At 45.4% G+C, this 18,388-nt stretch overlaps 1 protein-coding gene across 2 annotated transcripts; it reads left to right on the forward strand.

The window, feature by feature from the left end:
- The first annotated feature begins 3,739 nt into the window (after nucleotides 1-3,739).
- On the forward strand, nucleotides 3,740-17,874 carry vsig8a (V-set and immunoglobulin domain containing 8a). Of its 2 annotated transcripts, none has more exons than XM_066651141.1 (9): nucleotides 3,740-3,870; nucleotides 4,258-4,336; nucleotides 7,947-8,035; nucleotides 9,647-9,816; nucleotides 11,684-11,888; nucleotides 13,242-13,394; nucleotides 13,790-13,912; nucleotides 15,515-15,653; nucleotides 16,116-17,874. In XM_066651141.1, the coding sequence occupies exons 1-9, from the start codon at nucleotides 3,777-3,779 to the stop codon at nucleotides 16,267-16,269; spliced, it is 1,206 nt and encodes a 401-aa protein (XP_066507238.1). In that variant the 5' UTR covers nucleotides 3,740-3,776; the 3' UTR covers nucleotides 16,270-17,874. The 2 variants fall into 2 exon arrangements, with proteins under 2 accessions (XP_066507238.1, XP_066507239.1); XM_066651142.1 differs by having other exon boundaries at nucleotides 15,602-15,653.
- Nucleotides 17,875-18,388: the final 514 nt, after the last annotated feature.

Below are 18,388 nucleotides of genomic sequence, written 5' to 3' on the forward strand. Positions count from 1 at the left end.
ATGAAAAACCGGGACAATAGGCATCCCGAGAAGAATGATTATTTTTCCGGGACAGACAGTAAGAAGAGAGAACAATCCCGGGAAAACCAGGACGTGTAGCAACACTGACTGGAACCCATTTCCAAAAGTTTATGGATGAATTCAGCTATTTAAAGTGCAGGCTTTATGGACTCTTATGTTATGATTTACAATGCAAAGTGCAACCGGGGTCTGAATCCCCAAGAACTGGGCAGTTAAGAAAAAATAAAATACATTCAAAGACGTGATAATGTAATCTTGGAAAATAAATCTGTGCAATTAGTTACAGAATTCTTCATTCCTGCGCAGCAAGGAGTTCTAATGTCGCTGCCACACATCTCTATGATCCTGAGGTTGTGTTAAATCCCTGCCTGAGAGGATATTGGTGTGTTCTCCCTGCGTCTGCATGGGTTTCCTCCGGGTGACTGTCTGTGAGGAGTGTGGTGTGTTCTTTCAGTGTCTGAGTGGGTTTCCTCCGGGTGACTGTCTGTGAGGAGTGTGGTGTGTTCTCCCTGTGTCTGCGTGGGTTTCCTCCGGGTGAATGTCTGTGAGGAGTGTGGTGTGTTCTCCCTGTGTCTGCGTGGGTTTCCTCCGGGTGACTGTCTGTGAGGAGTGTGGTGTGTTTTGCCTGTGTCTGCGTGGGTTTCCTCCAGGTGACTGTCTGTGAGGAGTGTGGTGTGTTCTCTCTGTGTCTGCGTGGGTTTCCTCCAGGTGACTGTCTGTGAGGAGCGTGGTGTGTTCTCTCTGTGTCTGCGTGGGTTTCCTCCGGGTGACTGTCTGTGAGGAGTGTGGTGTGTTCTCCCTGTGTCTGCGTGGGTTTCCTCCGGGTGACTGTCTGTGAGGAGTGTGGTGTGTTCTCACTGTGTCTGCGTGGGTTTCCTCCGGGTGACTGTCTGTGAGGAGTGTGGTGTGTTCTCCCTGTGTCTGCGTGGGTTTCCTCCGGGTGACTGTCTGTGAGGAGTGTGGTGTGTTCTCCCTGTGTCTGCGTGGGTTTCCTCTGGGTGACTGTCTGTGAGGAGTGTGGTGTGTTCTCCCTGTGTCTGCGTGGTTTTCCTCTGGGTGACTGTCTGTGAGGAGTGTGGTGTGTTCACTCTGTGTCTGCGTGGGTTTCCTGTGGGTGCTCCGGTTTCCTCCCACGGTCCAAGAACACACGTTGGTAGGTGGATTGGCGACTCAAAAGTGTCTGTAGGTGTGAGTGAATGTGGGAGTGTGTGTGTTGCCCTGTGAAGGACTGGCGCCCCCTCCAGGGTGTATTCCCGCCTTGCGCCCAATGATTCCAGGTAGGCTCTGGACCCACCGCGACCCTGAACTGGATAAGGGTTACAGACAATGAATGAATTAATTAATTAATTAACATTCTTATAATTCTTAGGCATACTGAAATTGTAATATATCATACTGGTTCCTTCTCTACTAAGATCTGCTCAGTAATGTTGGCACAGCATTTAAATAAAGCGAGACTCTTGTTTCCCTGTTGACAACATCATTTCAGCCCATGATACCGGATTGTCAAAATGTCTTCAGAGTTGGCATGTCATTGTAGCACCAGAGCTGTTCTGACAGTTCACTCCCAGCTTGTCATTATGCTTATGCTAATGTCATTTACATCTTGCTATGGTTTACGGTTGTCATAATGTTGGTCTCTATTTTACATGTCTCTTCAGTGTCAGTAAATTTTGGAGCTCCCGCCGGGCATCACACACACTCCCCTAGTCATTCACCTACCTGTGAAGAAGCCATAGCACCTGGAGGAAACCCACACAGACACTGGGAGAACACACCAAACTCCTCACAGACAGTCACCCGGAGGAAACCCACACAGACACAGGGAGAACACACCACACTCCTCACAGACAGTCACTCAGAGGAAACCGACGCAGACACAGGGAGAACACACCACACTCCTCACAGACAGTCACCCGGAGGAAACCCACACAGACACAGGGAGAACACACCAAACTCCTCACAGACAGTGATTTAAGGGCAAGGATCGAACATAGGGCCTTGAGAGCCTCAAAGTGTGTGACAGCAACACTATTTTCCGACCCACTTAGAGGGATTTTATGTTTTCATGCGGGATTTCCATTTTGCCCAAGGTTTTAAAAATTACTCTGTTATTTTGAGAAGCTCCCTTAGGTTCTGAGGCAGCGGTGCTGTGTTATTGAATGATACCCTTCGGCAAGCATTCCAGAAATACATTAAAATCGTTAAAAATAGAGGTCTTTGTCTTAAACTGTACTCACTCCCGCGTCCTCTCCTGACCGAGAGTGTCCAGCTTTGAGAAAGAGATGAAATGTGTAACAAAATGAAGAGTCAGAGTTGCGTAATGTTCTCGTTAGTGTCCGTGAACACAACCCAGCTTCTCCACCGCTTCTCCATTTCGCCAAAGGCTGGTTATTTAAACAGCGCGAAAACAGACTTTCCCTCAGGCCTAACTCTAGTATTTTATCTTTTTCACTGCTCCACGGGAGTACAGGTCTGTGTGTGGTATCGTATTACAGTAAAAGGTGTATTACAGCTTTAAAAACGTGTATTTTTTTTATTTCGTTTTGCCTTTTCATGTTATGTTGAAAGAATTTTAAATGTAGTCAGTGGATCTAATTTCAGACTCATCCGTCTGTAGAGTAAACCCTCCCCTCACTCCTCGGGTGTTCACTTAAGGTTCTTAAGGTTTTTTTTATTTCCTTTTCACAGTAATGGCGTTAAAAACACAGAGTTAAAGTATCTGCAGGTTGGGTGTGTGTGTTTGTGCGTGAGAGAGTAGTCAGAGTGAGTGTGAAATTGTCCACAGTTGTGAGTTTGTGTGACTGGGTGAGAGTGTCAAAGTGTGTGTGTGTGTGTACGTAAGAGAGAGTGAGAGAGTGACTGGATGAGTGTGAAGTTGTCCACAGGTATGAGTGTGTGTGACTGGGTGAGAGTGTGTGACTGGGTGAATATGTCAAATTGTCCACAAGTGTTTGTGTGTGTGTGTGTGTGTGTGTGTGTGTGTCTGTGTGTGTGTGTGTGTGTGTGTATGTGTGTGTGTGTGTGTCTGTGTGTGTGTGTGTGTGTGTGTGTGTATACATAAGAGAGAGTGAGGGAGTGACTGGGTGAGTGTGAAGTTGTCCACAGGTGTGAGTGTGTGTGACTGGGTGAGAGTGTGTGTGTGTGTGTGTGTGTGTGTATACATAAGAGAGAGTGAGGGAGTGACTGGATGAGTGTGAAGTTGTCCACAGGTGTGAGTGTGTGTTTGTGTGTGTGTGTGTACGTAAGAGAGAGTGAGGTAGTGACTGGGTGAGTGTAAAGTTGTCCACAGGTGTGAGTGTGTGTGACTGGGTGAGAGTGTGTGTGTGTGTGATGGACCAGCCCCGTGTCCAGGGTGTGTTCCCGCCTGATGCCAGATTATTCCGGGTGGGTTCCGGAAGCACTGTGACACCAGAATTTCAATGAGTGAATTTATTCTTGAATTCATTTATATATAAAAATATACTTAACCTTTTTATAACACACATCTAATAAGAAAGCCACGTTAAATATATCAACAATATCTTTGATGATCTATTCTTCCCAGTCATGTATATTAACAGTGTAGAACACAGTGTACAATTATCTCTCCATCTGCTCCAAACGCAGAACAGCAGGCCCTCACACACGCAGTTATTTAACCCCTCCCTTCCTCTGATCACACAGTCATCCCGCCCCTTTGTTTTTCTGGGTGGAGTAAGAGCTCTTACCTGAGACACCTGAGCCCTGTCCCACAGGAGCACGGCCGGGTCACCATGGCACCATTCCCAGCCCTTCAGCACCACAAGCAGCCTGCCCTTCTGCGGTGTCCTGGAGACGTCGAGGGGCTTCTGAGAGCGGCTCTTTCAGGTGGGAGATCTTTAATCATGCTAATGTGTTTCCGTCTGAGAATTTTAGTGGAGAGGGATATTTACAGCATCCGCCGGTGTGTTCCCAATTAAAATGTTTTGACGTTTTATTGCGCTCCTGAGCAACTGTAAGCACTTTGCCTCATGAATTATTCATAGCCCAGTAGAAACCCGTAGCCAAGCTGGAAGGCAACCTGTTTGTGAGTTTAGAAGGAAGCAAAGCACTATTTTCTCTCCCTCTCCAGCTATTTAACTGTGTGAAACATGATAGGTTCAGGTGCTCAGGAGGCCGCTCGGCTGTAATCAGAGCTAAAAGGAGTGGGCCGTGCTGAAACGAGTGGAACGGGAACGAGTGATAAAAAGCTGTGTTTTTGATGTGTCACTGCAGGAAAGCAGCATGGCCACAGGCCTCAGCACGCGAGCTTGAATCTAATGGCTTCTGGTGACGTTTTCGGGAGAATGAAGAGGTAATTTGTCTTTGCTTATGTTGTGTAGCTGGTTTCGGTCGTGGCCCTCCATTTGCATTCGGCCTGATAGTGGTATTTGCATTCAGATGATATCTGTGTATGTTTTTTTTGTTTTGTTTTTTAGTGGGAGGGGTTTTCATGTGTTTTTTTAAGTTTTTGATTTTGTTATTTTAGGCCTGTGACTGCTTGTGTCATTTCTGTATCTAGATATCTGTGTTTAAAGCACATCGCATTTGTTTACAGTGACAGTACACAGGAAAAAAGGGAACGACGTTCCTCACTGCTCACTGTACAACAACAGAGCTCATTTATTTATTCATTCATTATCTGTAACCCTTATCCAGTTCAGAGTCACGGTGGGTCCAGAGCCTACCTGGAATCATTGGGCGCAAGGCGGGAATACACCATGGAGGGGGCGCCAGTCCTTCACAGGGCAACACACACACACACACACACACACCTACGGACACTTTTGAGTCACCAATCCACCTACCAACATGTGTTTTTGGACTGTAGGAGGAAACCGGAGCACCCGGAGGAAACCCACGCAGACACAGGGAGAACACACCACACTCCTCACAGACAGTCACGCGGAGGAAACCCACGCAGACACAGGGAGAACACGCCACACTCCTCACAGACAGTCACCTGGAGGAAACCCATGCAGACACAGGGAGAACACGCCACACTCCTCACAGACAGTCACCCGGAGGAAACCCACGCAGACACAAGGAGAACACGCCACACTCCTCACAGACAGTCACCCGGAGGAAACCCACGCAGACACAGGAAGAACACGCCACACTCCTCACAGACAGTCACCCGGAGGAAACCCACGCAGACACAGAGAGAACACGCCACACTCCTCACAGACAGTCACCTGGAGGAAACCCACGCAGACACAGGGAGAACACGCCACACTCCTCACAGACAGTCACCTGGAGGAAACCCACGCAGACACAGGGAGAACACGCCACACTCCTCACAGACAGTCACTCGGAGGAAACCCACGCAGACACAGGGAGAACACGCCACACTCCTCACAGACAGTCACTCGGAGGAAACCCACGCAGACACAGAGAGAACACGCCACACTCCTCACAGACAGTCACCTGGAGGAAACCCACGCAGACACAGGGAGAACACGCCACACTCCTCACAGACAGTCACCTGGAGGAAACCCACGCAGACACAGGGAGAACACGCCACACTCCTCACAGACAGTCACTCGGAGGAAACCCACGCAGACACAGGGAGAACACGCCACACTCCTCACAGACAGTCACTCGGAGGAAACCCACGCAGACACAGGGAGAACACGCCACACTCCTCACAGACAGTCACCCGTAGTGGAACTTGAACCCACAACCTCCAGGTCCCTGGAGCTGTGTGACTGCGACACACTACCTGCTGCTCCACTGTGCCGCCCTATTTTCCCAAGCAGAATATTACTGTAATAATGTTAACAGTTTTTATTCTAAAATTAGCTTTTAGGGTTTTTTTTTTCAACAAATAAACTCTTAATGCTCAGATAAACAGCTTTTAAAATCAAATTTTCCCAGGTGCTTAAAATAATTGCACAGTTCTGTATGTTTGCTGATGCTGAAAAAACACTGCTGTAGATGTGGTGAGCGACTCTGAAGATTTTTCTACAAGTTTCAAGACCCTTCTTCATAATGTAAAAGCTTTTAATGAGAGTTTTTTTCCCCCAGAATCCATATGTCCAAGAAGCCTGTAAGATTACTTTTAAAAGTCAGGGTGCAGGAGTTTCTATGCGGCAGTATGATTTAAATTCATGCTTGGGTGTTCTTTTGTGTGAGACTTCATCCCACTCAATCGCTGGAGGATCTCAAGACAAACGCGTACGCCTGGCAAAAGCGGAGGAAAAAAAGAAAAAAAAAAAGAATAAAAATTCATTTTCCAGCATTATCCAGAAACACAGTGAGTCAGTGTGTGTGCTGATGATTAGACAAAATGCCTGTCCAAGCACATTTCCATCGAGATGGAGTTGCCACATTAGCGTGAGGTCCAACCATCAAAACATAATTACAGCAAAAGCACACAAAGAGCCTCTATCTGCTGCGGGACTCGCACTTCACATTTTACCAGCGATGTCTTGTTATGAAACAAATTCAGGGAGATCTTATCAGGCTCCTGGACTCGCCCCAGCATTCTGTACAAAAATAAAGGTGTCAGAAAGAGTTCTTTGGAGAAGTGCCATTGAAGAAGCACTTTCGGTTCCCTGAGCAACCTTTTTACTGGAGGGTGCTTTAAAGGACGTAGAAACGTGTGGAGAATGGACTCGGGGCGATGCTGTAATATTGACTATCTTTTTAGAAAATGTGTTAATGGATTTTAAAAAAGGTAGAAACCACATGTGAATGTGAGGAATAGATTCCTGTACATAGAGAAATATATATCAAAGATTTTTTTTTTATTTGGTTTATGTTAGCCCTGGGCGGCACGGTGGCCCAGCAGGTAGGTGTTGCAGTCACACAGCTCCAGGGGCCTGGAGGTTGTGGGTTCGACTGCCGCTCCAGTGACTGTCTGTGAGGAGTGTGGTGTGTTCTCCCTGTGTCTGCGTGGGTTTCCTCCGGGTGACTGTCTGTGAGGAGTGTGGTGTGTTCTCCCTGTGTCTGCGTGGGTTTCCTCCGGGTGACTGTCTGTGAGGAGTGTGGTGTGTTCTCCCTGTGTCTGCATGGGTTTCCTCCGGGTGAATGTCTGTGAGGAGTGTGGTGTGTTCTCCCTGTGTCTGCGTGGGTTTCCTCTGGGTGACTGTCTGTGAGGAGTGTGGTGTGTTCTCCCTGTGTCTGCGTGGGTTTCCTCCAGGTGACTGTCTGTGAGGAGTGTGATGTGTTCTCCCTGTGTCTGCGTGGGTTTCCTCCGGGTGAATGTCTGTGAGGAGTGTGGTGTGTTCTCCCTGTGTCTGCGTGGGTTTCCTCCGGGTGACTGTCTGTGAGGAGTGTGGTGTGTTCTCCCTGTGTCTGCGTGGGTTTCCTCCGGGTGACTTTCTGTGAGGAGTGTGGTGTGTTCTCCCTGTGTCTGTGTGGGTTTCCTCCGGGTGCTCCGGTTTCCTCCCACAGTCCAAAAACACACGTTGGTAGGTGGATTGGCGACTCAAAAGTGTCCGAAGGTGTGGGTTTGTGGGTGAATGTGTGAGTGTGTGTGTCGCCCTGTGAAGGGCTGGCACCCGCTCCAGGGTGCGTTCCCGCCTTGCACCCAGTGATTCCAGGTAGACTCCGGACCCACCGCGACCCTGAACTGGATAAGGGTTACAGATGATGAATAAATGTTTGTGAAACTGTTGGTTTTAGCAGTTAATAATAACTAATGGTTTTTAATAATAATAAATAACCTCAGCTACTGTTGCACAGTACTGTATATACATCGTAAAATGACACAATTTTCAGATTGTAACTGTATCTTTATCATTTTCAGGGACTCACTTAATGTTTTTAATGGAAACCGCCTCCAAAGTTAAGCTTACAGACCTGGTTATGTTTTCTCATGATCCTTGAACTTCCACGGCCTTACAACAAAGAACCATGTTGTCTCCTTTCAACACCGTTAATATAAGGTTAAAAATTTCTCTTTCTCTAATCCTACACAGAGCTCAAGAAACACCCACCACTGCTCAGGCTCGGTGGTCCTGGCCCTCTCTTGCCTGGTTGTGCATGGTGACCCTGTCTTTCTGGTCAGGTAGGTTCTCAGCCACATCTGTTTTCATGTGTCCTCCACACTCTGAGGTAGTTCTGAACAGTATCGCTGTCCCTTTTAAATATCTCTTTAGTTTCAGGTGATGTTTATCTTAACATTAATGAAGTTCCTGAGCCCAATCTCTGAGTGGCACTACTCCACGCTGTAAGAACGTCAGAGCTCGTCTGTCACGTCTAAAAGAGATATTCTCCCTTTTTACCACAAGTGAGAACAGTTCTGAGTCGTAATGAAACGTATGTGCACTGCTTTGGTCAAAAATCCCACAAGGATCAAACACCACAGCAGTGTTTTCTGTTCCTTTAAATGACAATGAGGGCAGCATGGTGGCGCAGCAGGTAGTGTCGCAGTCACACAGCTCCAGGGACCTGGAGGTTGTGGGTTCGATTCCCGCTCCGGGTGACTGTCTGTGAGGAGTGTGGTGTGTTCTCCCTGTGTCTGCGTGGGTTTCCTCCGGGTAACTGTCTGTGAGGAGTTGGTGTGTTCTCCCTGTGTCTGCGTGGGTTTCCTCCGGGTAACTGTCTGTGAGGAGTGTGGTGTGTTCTCCCTGTGTCTGCGTGGGTTTCCTCTGGGTGACTGTCTGTGAGGAGTGTGGTGTGTTCTCCCTGTGTCTGCGTGGGTTTCCTCTGGGTGACTGTCTGTGAGGAGTGTGGTGTGTTCTCCCTGTGTCTGCGTGGGTTTCCTCCGGGTGCTCCAGTTTCCTCCCACAGTTCAAAAACACACGTTGGTAGGTGGATTGGCGACTCAAGAGTGTCCGTAGGTGTGAGTGTGTGTGTGTGTGTTGCCCTGTGAAGGACTGGCGCCCCCTCCAGGGTGTATTCCCGCCTTGCGCCCAATGATTCCAGGTAGGCTCTGGACCCACCGCGACCCTGAACTGGATAAGGGTTACAGACAATGAATGAATGAATGAATAAATGATAATGAGCCACTCGCTGTTCACCCAGACGCGAGTATACATCGGTTCTCTTTCGGTTCTCTTCCTTCTCCGTTCTCGTTTTCTCCATTTTTACTGTGTGCTCTTATTTCTCTGCATTGTTGGGGTTAATTTACTCAGTTTAATTTCGCCTTTGCTCTCTCCCATTAACACTGTAAAAAGCAGCACAAATTAAAAACGGCTCGTGCTGTCTGATATTCTGTATGTGTGAAAACACCCTTATCACCACAACTCCCCGTAACTTTATCAAACATTTGCTGTCCCTTGTACTGTACCCATCTGTGTTTTTCCTTCAATGCCACTAAGAGTGAATGCATGAAAATCTGTGGGGGCTGTTTCACTTTTCTCTTAGAGAAGGATGTTTGTTTTGCTGAAGTTTGAATAGTAGAAAGAGCTTGGCCCATGAAGGTTACTCTGAGAAAAGCTGAGGTTGTTGGAGTAGGTCTGAGCACTGCTTTGAGAGACCGTCTCCTTGAAAGAAATGTGAGGTTGTCTGAAAGAGAAATATGCCTTGAGCCTTGTATCGAAAGAGGGCCCTCAACAAACATCTCAGCGTTTTCTCAGCGTTCGTGCAGTTTATTCATATTTACTTTGCTGGACATTGTTATGAAGGTGTGTGATTCTTGGTAAACTATGTCTTTGTTTTATTCTGTGGTCTGTAGGTGGGACTCTGGCGATGAGGCTGACCTCCAGTGTGCCTCAGACCTTACATCTGGCCCAGGGGGAACAGGCCACCGTGGGCTGTACTTACACTCCAGACCCTGAGGATGTAGGAGACCTGGACATCGAGTGGTCACTGGTCAGCCCAGATACCACAAAGATAGACCAGCTGGTGAGCTCACAAAGAAGTGATGCCATGGAAGGTCCGTTTTAGTTTCCTCTACCACCTCACGGTGGATGTTTACTGTGGCAACCCTCTGAAATAAAACACATCGTGGAGTCTAGAGAGTCTAGAGAGGGAGGGCTTTGGATGCCTACCAGCCAAGTGCCTCTGTGTTGACTGTAGCATTATAAGTGAATTAAGACTGTTGAATGTCTCTGATAAATCATCTTAAACATCATAAACAAGGGCAATTAATCAAGATGTCAGTGTAATTATCGTTGATGTTTCCAGTAGCAGCACTTCAACAGGACTGTCATAATATGGCTTTCATGAAATTAATCAAAATACCCTGGAATATACTCGGGTCTCTTTAGGCTAGAGGCAAAAGCCAATTCGACGGCTCATACCATGGTGAATCAATGTTTCTTCACTTTTAAATATGACATATTACACCCCTTTTATTTTATTAAGATTATAAACACACAGCTGAACACTTGTATCGACAAATGGAGCACCTTAGAAGACGCATTAGACCCTCTTTCCACCAGCAAACAGTTCTCTGGTCTTAAAGAAATGTCTATGGCCTGCTTTGGTGAAAATACCACGAGCACTAATCCCCACAGCAGCTCTCTGTTCTGTCTAAACAGCCCTGTTCAGACCCAGTTTCTGTGTTTGTCCTTTTAAAGGAGAATAAACCACGGTTTAAACGTCCTGAGCGCACAGCAGCGAGGAGCAGAAGCTCTGATTTTTTAGCCATTTTACTGCAATCCTCTTTCTTCTGCTCTGCTTTCTGTACTTCACAGGAACAGCTCAGAATCGGAATGTCTCATTTAATCTTGTGTTTCATGATTTTGACAGCCCGAAACAAAAAAAAGAAAGAAAGATAGTGTTTCACAGTTAGTGCATTTGTAGCCTTCAGATTCATACAATGAATTATTACATTATTTTTTTAATCTCCTTTAAGCTGTAAGACTGCAGATATTACCTGGAAACACTGGGCGCAATGCCAGTCCTTCACAGGGCAACACACACACACACTCACACATTCACTCACACCTACGGACACTTTTGAGACGCCAATCCACCTACCAACGTGTGTTTTTGGACTGTGGGAGGAAACTGGAGCACCCGGAGGAAACCCACGCAGACACAGAGAGAACACACCACACTCCTCACAGACAGTAACCCGGAGGAAACCCACGCAGACACAGGGAGAACACACCACACTCCTCACAGACAGTCACTCGGAGGAAACCCACGCAGACACAGAGAGAACACACCACACTCCTCATAGACAGTCACCCGGAGGAAACCCACACAGACACAGGGAGAACACACCACACTCCTCACAGACAGTCACTCGGAGGAAACCCACGCAGACACAGAGAGAACACACCACACTCCTCACAGTCACTCGGAGGAAACCCATACAGACACAGAGAGAACACACCACACTCCTCATAGACAGTCACCCGGAGGAAACCCATGCAGACACAGAGAGAACACACCACACTCCTCATAGACAGTCACCCGGAGGAAACCCATGCAGAAACAGGGAGAACACACCACACTCCTCACAGACAGTCACTCGGAGGAAACCCACGCAGACACAGAGCGAACAAACCACACTCCTCACAGATAGTCACCCGGAGGAAACCCGTGCAGACACAGAGAGAACACACCACACTCCTCACAGACAGTCACCCGGAGGAAACCCACGAAGACACAGAGCGAACACACCACACTCCTCACAGTCACCTGGAGTTAAGGAAGTCTATATCTGTTTGCATGATCAGAAACAAGTCCTCTGATATGTAATACAGCACATTAAAACTGAAATGATTTGAATGTGATGTGTATTTATTTTGTCCTTTAGATCATTTCCTACTCAGGTGGCAGTAAATATTTCCATGGTGACCCAGCACTAAAGGAAGGAGTGGACTTTGCGGCCGGTGACCCCTCACGTGGGGACGCGTCTCTGTCCATTCGCTCGGTGGATGCCGCACATGTCGGAACATACCAGTGCAAAGTGAAAAAATCTCCCGGAGTCGACATGCGCAAAGTCTCACTGGTGGTTTTGGGTAAATACGGGTGGTTGTTTGTTGGGGCTTTTTTGGTGTTTCTTCAGGATCCACAATTATTTAGGTACTAATGAGTGGGCATTGCTTATTAATACACAGTTAAATGCTCATTAATGTCCTTTACAGCATGTTCTACTGCACCTGGGCATTTTCTTCTTAATGTTGTTCTTGAACAATGAGCACACAGTGGAACAAGTTTGGCAGCTTTGTGTATGTCGCATAGCTTCCTTTCTCTCACAAAGCTGCTAAACGAGTAAAACAGTACTAGTAATAATAATAATGCCTTTGTTTAAGCACATGAACTGAGGGCTGGAAGTTCATATGAAGGAACAGAATAAAACGTGTGTAAAGAACACCTCATTTAAATGCATTCAGGACCATAGCACTATAACGTTGACATAATTTGGCTTTGTAGTTCTTAATAGTAGTTCTAAAACTACAGACTGTAGTCTCTGTTGCTCAGCATACTTTATTAGCCCCCTTTCACCCTGTTCCTTAAAAGGTCAGGGCCCCACACTGTCATGGTGGTGGTGTGTTAGTGTGTGTTGTGCTGGTGTAGAGTGGATCAGACACAGCAGTGGCTGCTGGAGTTTTTAAACACCTCAGTGTTGCTGCTTGAATGAGAACAGTCCATAAATATAACAACATTCATCGCTCAAATTACACCAGCTCTGTGTCGTGGTCCTGTGGGGTCTTGACCACGGTTGGCCCCCATTCACCCTGTCCAAAAAGTATGCAGAGCAACTGCCGGACTACGGTCTGTGACTGTTAAACTACAGCATGCACCTGTGTGTACCTGAAGCTGCTAAAATGAGTGCAGAAACAACAAGGTCATTGTAGTGTTGTGGCGAGTTGTTAGTATGAACATGATTTCAATCCCAGAAGTCCTTCATTAATGGATTTTTAAGGCTTGGAGGACAATGTGCACGGAATCAAAAAGAGAAGCAAAACAGAATGTTGTACATCCCCAGATACATCACTTATGCCGTTTCCTTTATTTTGCCTGTCCTCTGAACATCCAGTGTATATTGATTTTTCTTTCTGGCTTCGTCTCACTCAGCACTTCCCCTATTTCACTTGCAAAATTCAATCTCCTTCTGCATTAGTTTTCTTCGGCTGCCAGTCTCCACATATTCACTCTCAGTCTAATAATGCCTCCAATCTTTCTCTCTCTGCGTGGGGCCGGCTTTATTCTCTCTGCGTCTGTCCTCTGCTGAGTATCCTCTGGAAAATCTTGAAGAGAGGTTTTTGATTATTGTTTTCTTTCTCAGTTTCAGTTTAACGTGCCTCTGTTGGATGAAGGACTATTGGATGAAGCTTTTGCTTGTGTGTGTGTGTGTGTGTGTGTTTCAGAGAGGCCGTCAAAGCCTCGGTGCTGGGTGGATGGGGAGGAGGCAGTGGGTGAGGCCGTCTCTCTACGATGTAAATCAGACCAGGGTTCTGGACCCCTGCAGTACGAGTGGAAGAGAGAGAGCGGAGGTCCTATTCCTCCCACTGTCACACAGGGTGAGTGCGACCTCTAGCGCTCAGGAGATATTACACTCATGAGCAGCAGACTTTATTATTTATTGCTGTGTGAGCTTTTAACTCCTCACTGAGTCCAGACTCCAATTATTCTCTCTCCCATGACTAAAGAATATTGGATTTTGAAAATGGTCTGATGGGGACAAAAAAGCCAATGCTTACAGCAGGGTCTTTAAATTGAATCCAGAAGATAAACTGTAACTCTGTTACTTTTAAATAACAAGCCTCTATAAAAGTCTAGAAGCCAATCCAAGGTTCCATTTCTCTCTCTTTTTTAAGTTCAGTATTTACTTTTATGTATTAAATAATAATTCTTTGACTAATTACCCTCTAAAATAATTACTCTGAGGTTCTCTGGTATTTCTCTCTGTAAACAGACCCTGTACTAGGGGAACTGGTAATAAGTAATCACTCTGTGGATCTGGCTGGGATTTACTCGTGTGACGTAACCAACGCTGTTGGAAAAGAACGCTGTCGACTGAACCTACAGGCCATAAAACGTGAGTGTCCCTGCACCATTTAAAGGCTAAGCAGCAGCTCTATGAAAGTGTCAAACAAATAAATACAGTGGAGTTTGAGTTCCTAACTTGTGTTTATTGATAGTCAGAAAACATGTTATTTCTTACTAATTGAAGGAATAAGGTTTAAAAGACTGTTGCCCCCCAACGGTGTTCGGAAACTCTAATAGGCGTCTTGCCTGTGACGTAGATGGTGGACAACAACTCTAGAAGCTGCACTTAATTTAATGCAAAATGACGAAAAGGTGTGTTGTTTTTGGCTGCAATCATTCAATGTACAGTGGGACATCTGTGAACAAATGGCCCAAAGATCCCAAAATATCCAGAAAATGGACTAAATTTGTCCACTTTAAACGGGCACTTTGGAAAGGACCATCCGCTCACTCCGTTATCTGTAGCTCATTTCACTGGCGCTTTTCCAACAATATGGGCATGTAAGGACACCAACGAAAGGTGTTCAAGAGCCTCTGTAACATGGAGGTAAACAGGGTAAGGACACTCACTTCGCCTGTTTTAGTTGGTGTTAGTTAACGTTAGCTTGACTCGCTAAACTCGGTGTCTCAGATTATACTCGGCTACGTAGCTGCATTACGGAGGTTTATAGTGTCGGATGAATTCGAGTTCGACTTCGATCACATTTACAAGAATAACGGAACCTCTACATTTGAGTTTAGCTTATTGCTAGGCTATTGTCATGAATAATGTTGGTTATTTAGCTAGATACTGTCATAACAGTCAGTCATAACGGTGTTTTACCACGGCGTTGTTCAGCTGTTGTCCACCAGTGACGTCACGGTCGTGTTCAAGAATTTCCGTAGCGAGCTCGGGTTTTTCCGTCAATTTAATAAAATTGTCAGTTTTAAAGCCAATTAAGCTGCTATTTTCATTTTAATTCATACTTATATCTGTCAGTAACTACAATGATGTGAAATATTCATGGAGGTCCATTAAGTGGTGCTTAGCCTTTAAAAACCAGTCTGTTTACTTCAGAGCTGGAGAATACATCATTCACATATACAAAAGACGTAAATATAGCCTGTTCTCTTTTCTCCTGATTGGTTTATAGTTCTGCATGAGCTTCCCTTTGAAGTAACGGAGTAGAAAATCAAACGATTCAATCACAGCAAGCTATGTCAGGTTTATGAGACATTCTCTAAGCTAAGAGCAGCAGCACTGAGGGAGAATGGGCCCATTAGCTTTAGCAATGCTACCTTATTAACCTTTGAGGCCTGAGTCCTGGAGGCCAGATGGAAGGGGCTCACTAAAGCTTTGCTACTGGCTGGCGCCCAAAACCTAAAGCTTCAATCAGGGAGACAGTGCTCAGGGCCAACCCCCTGCCCCTACTGAAGCATGACCACCGGGTAATGGGTATAAAGGGGTGGGGGGGAGCCTCAGTAAACTTTGGTTTGTTCATGTGCCACTTAAAGGCAGTTAATTTTGGGTTTGACTGTAATGAGCCACAATGTAAAGATAATCTAATACTGTGATACAAACATATTTTTTTAAATGCTGCTCTTTAATCTGTTTTATACCTTTTTGTCATTAATATTATACCATGAATATGTTTTGTGTGTGTGTGTTTAGCTCCCAACAGAGCTGGGGTAATCACAGGCACAGTGTGTGGATGTTTGCTGCTTATTACCATCCTCCTCATTGTCATATTTCTCATAGTCTTCAGATGGGAGCGAAAACGATACGAGAAGGAGCTCTCCAATGAGATCAGGTATTGACTGTGTTGTGTATTGCTCTTACTGCAGGGTCTGTTGGCTTCAGGCAGATATCACAGCTAGCGTTTATGAACCTTCTTCAGAAGTTGCTCAGCTGTGGCTGATTTCTGCTTTGGGTTCTGCAAAGGTTCTCAAGATGTTTACTAGAAAAGCACAGAACTGAAGAGAGTAATAAACTCAGCGTCTGAACTAACGCAACCAAATGAAATTGTATCTAAAGTAAAGTAAAGAGAACAACCAGAAGCTGAAGAGTAAGAAGAGGTTCCAAAAATGTCGGGAAGTCTAGAAGATCACAGTAGGCCTCCCATCTCTCTTTGTGTGGGACGTCCATATTTTTTCCCCAACACACAGTGATAATATCAGCACGGACACCTATTTGCTGACACCAAAAATATAACGTTTGTGTTCTCCTCCAAAAGTGTTCAAACTGTTTTTCACTTTCCCCTGTGCTTTTTCAGCGAAGATGTTCCAGCGCCCGAGAGCCGTCCAACCAGCTGTGTCTCAAGCCTCCACTCAAAAGTGGCCTACAGCCAGCTGGGCCAAACTCAGAATCACAAGCCATCATCCACCAGCACTGCAAAGTACGACAGCAGATACGGCTATGTCGTGTGACGTGCACCAGGACCAGAGCCGAAGCCATTTGCAGCTTGATTATTAACAACAGATTGACTACGCTGGTGTATGGATAGATTTAAAGCGATATTTGTCTCATATTTCATATTATTTTTAAATGTGTATTTTTTATTTGTTTTTTGTTTTTTTTTGAGTATCCTTTTGGTCCCTCTGGGCAGTTCCCTAGCTAATCCATATGGTACATCTGGCCTAGAAACAGAGTAGAGGTGGGTGATAATACAATCTATTTATTATCATTCATTATCTGTAACCCTTATCCAGTTCAGGGTCGTGGTGGGTCCAGAGCCTACCTGGAATCATTGGGTGCACGGTGGGAATACACCCTGGAGGGGGTGCCAGTACTTCACAGGGCAACACACACACACACACATTCACACCTACGGACACTTTGAGTCGCCAATCCACCTACCACGGACAGTGGGAGGAAACCGGAGCACCTGGAGGAAACCCACGCAGACACAGACCGGAGCACCTGGAGGAAACCCACGCAGACACAGGGAGAACACGCCACACTCCTCACAGACAGTCACCCGGAGGAAACCCACGCAGATACAGGGAGGACACACCACACTCCTCACAGACAGTCACCCGGAGGAAACCCACGCAGACACAGGGAGAACACACCACGCTCCTCACAGACAGTCACCCGGAGGAAACCCACGCAAACACGGGGAGAACACACCACACTCCTCACAGACAGTCACCCAGAGCTGCACCCACAACCTCCAGGTCCCTGGAACTGTGTGACTGCAACACACTACCTGCTGCGCCACCGTGCCGCCCCTATTTATTGTTGTTGTGCTAAATGTTGTTATTATGATACAGAGTATATTGTGGATTAGTCCCTAAATATCATCAACCAACTACATGTTTCTTTATAAAGAGAGCAGAATTTGAAAATGATGAGTAAATACATTGTTCCCAGGAACTGATAGCTGTTATTTAAATATGGCCCAAGTGCATCATCACATGTGTAAATATATATATATATTTGATGCTAATTTCTCGTAATTAATGCTGACTGTGACGTGAAAGTTCTGTGACTCACAAGAAAGTTTTAACGTATTTCAAGTGCCCGGGGACAGAAGGAATATAGTCTTAGATAATTATCATATTTTTTTATTTCCTCATGGAAAAACTCCCTTTGTGATCTGGTGCTAATTCTGTAAAGAGAGATAAGGACATTACACTGGATTTCCAAGTGTAACATCGTTAAGTCAATTATCAGCAGATAAGATACTAATCAGTGAAAGACTTTCAAAACTCAATTAACATGCCTCCACTCATACTGTGAACAGGACACGGCACGCTTTCCAATTATCGCACGTCACCAAAAAGTTGGCATTAATCGAATCCCTCGAAGTTTATAGAGACCCAGGAGAGTTGGTATATTCTTCTTTCACGAGGTGTAAATATCAGCACTTCACAACAATTGACGATTATTTCCCACATTCCTCTGAGCAACGTTGACGTTTGTTAATTGTGTTCCTACGCTCCCTGGAAACCTGTGTTGGGGAACTACAACATACTTGGGCAGTAAATGTTATTTAATTTGGTTTTATTTGTTTTAAAACATTAAATTTGCTCAGAATGAATCTTTTACGGTAGTTTTTCTCTTTGTCTTTGTCATCAACATCTGATTCTTGTTTCCAAAATGTTTCAAAATGTTATTTTGGCAAATATCTTCATCAATTAACGTTTGGCCATCTTGAATTTTTAATAATTTTTTTTTTCACCAGATAATTGAAGCAGATGCAAACTCAACCAAAAACACCTGTCTAGAATTTTGACACTGAAAAAAATCATGTCAATTCTTTTTCACATTTTCATGTATAAGATGGGGATTAGTATAAAATAATCATTCATTCATTGTCTATAACTGCTTATCCAGTTCAGGGTCACTGTACCTGGACTACCATTGTTACACTGCATTGTTATTGTGATCATTCCCAGACACTGGATGGGGCCGGAGCACCGGGGATTAATTAATTAATAATTAATTCATTATATCAGTGTACTATGTGTGTATATGTACTATATATATTTATTAATTTTCCTATTTATTAGTCTGGTTATGTTAGTATCGGTGCATTAATAT

This window comes from Hoplias malabaricus, chromosome 18 (genome assembly GCF_029633855.1).
Source record: "Hoplias malabaricus isolate fHopMal1 chromosome 18, fHopMal1.hap1, whole genome shotgun sequence".
NCBI lineage: Eukaryota > Metazoa > Chordata > Actinopteri > Characiformes > Erythrinidae > Hoplias > Hoplias malabaricus.

Coding starts and splice junctions, on each gene's coding strand:
- vsig8a (XM_066651141.1), top strand. CDS start 3,777: ATGGCACCATTCCCAGCCCTTCAGCACCACAAGCAGCCTGCCCTTCTG. Junction 8,036..9,646: donor GACCCTGTCTTTCTGGTCAG/GTAGGTTCTCAG, acceptor TGTGGTCTGTAG/GTGGGACTCTGGCGATGAGG. Junction 9,817..11,683: donor CCACAAAGATAGACCAGCTG/GTGAGCTCACAA, acceptor TTTGTCCTTTAG/ATCATTTCCTACTCAGGTGG.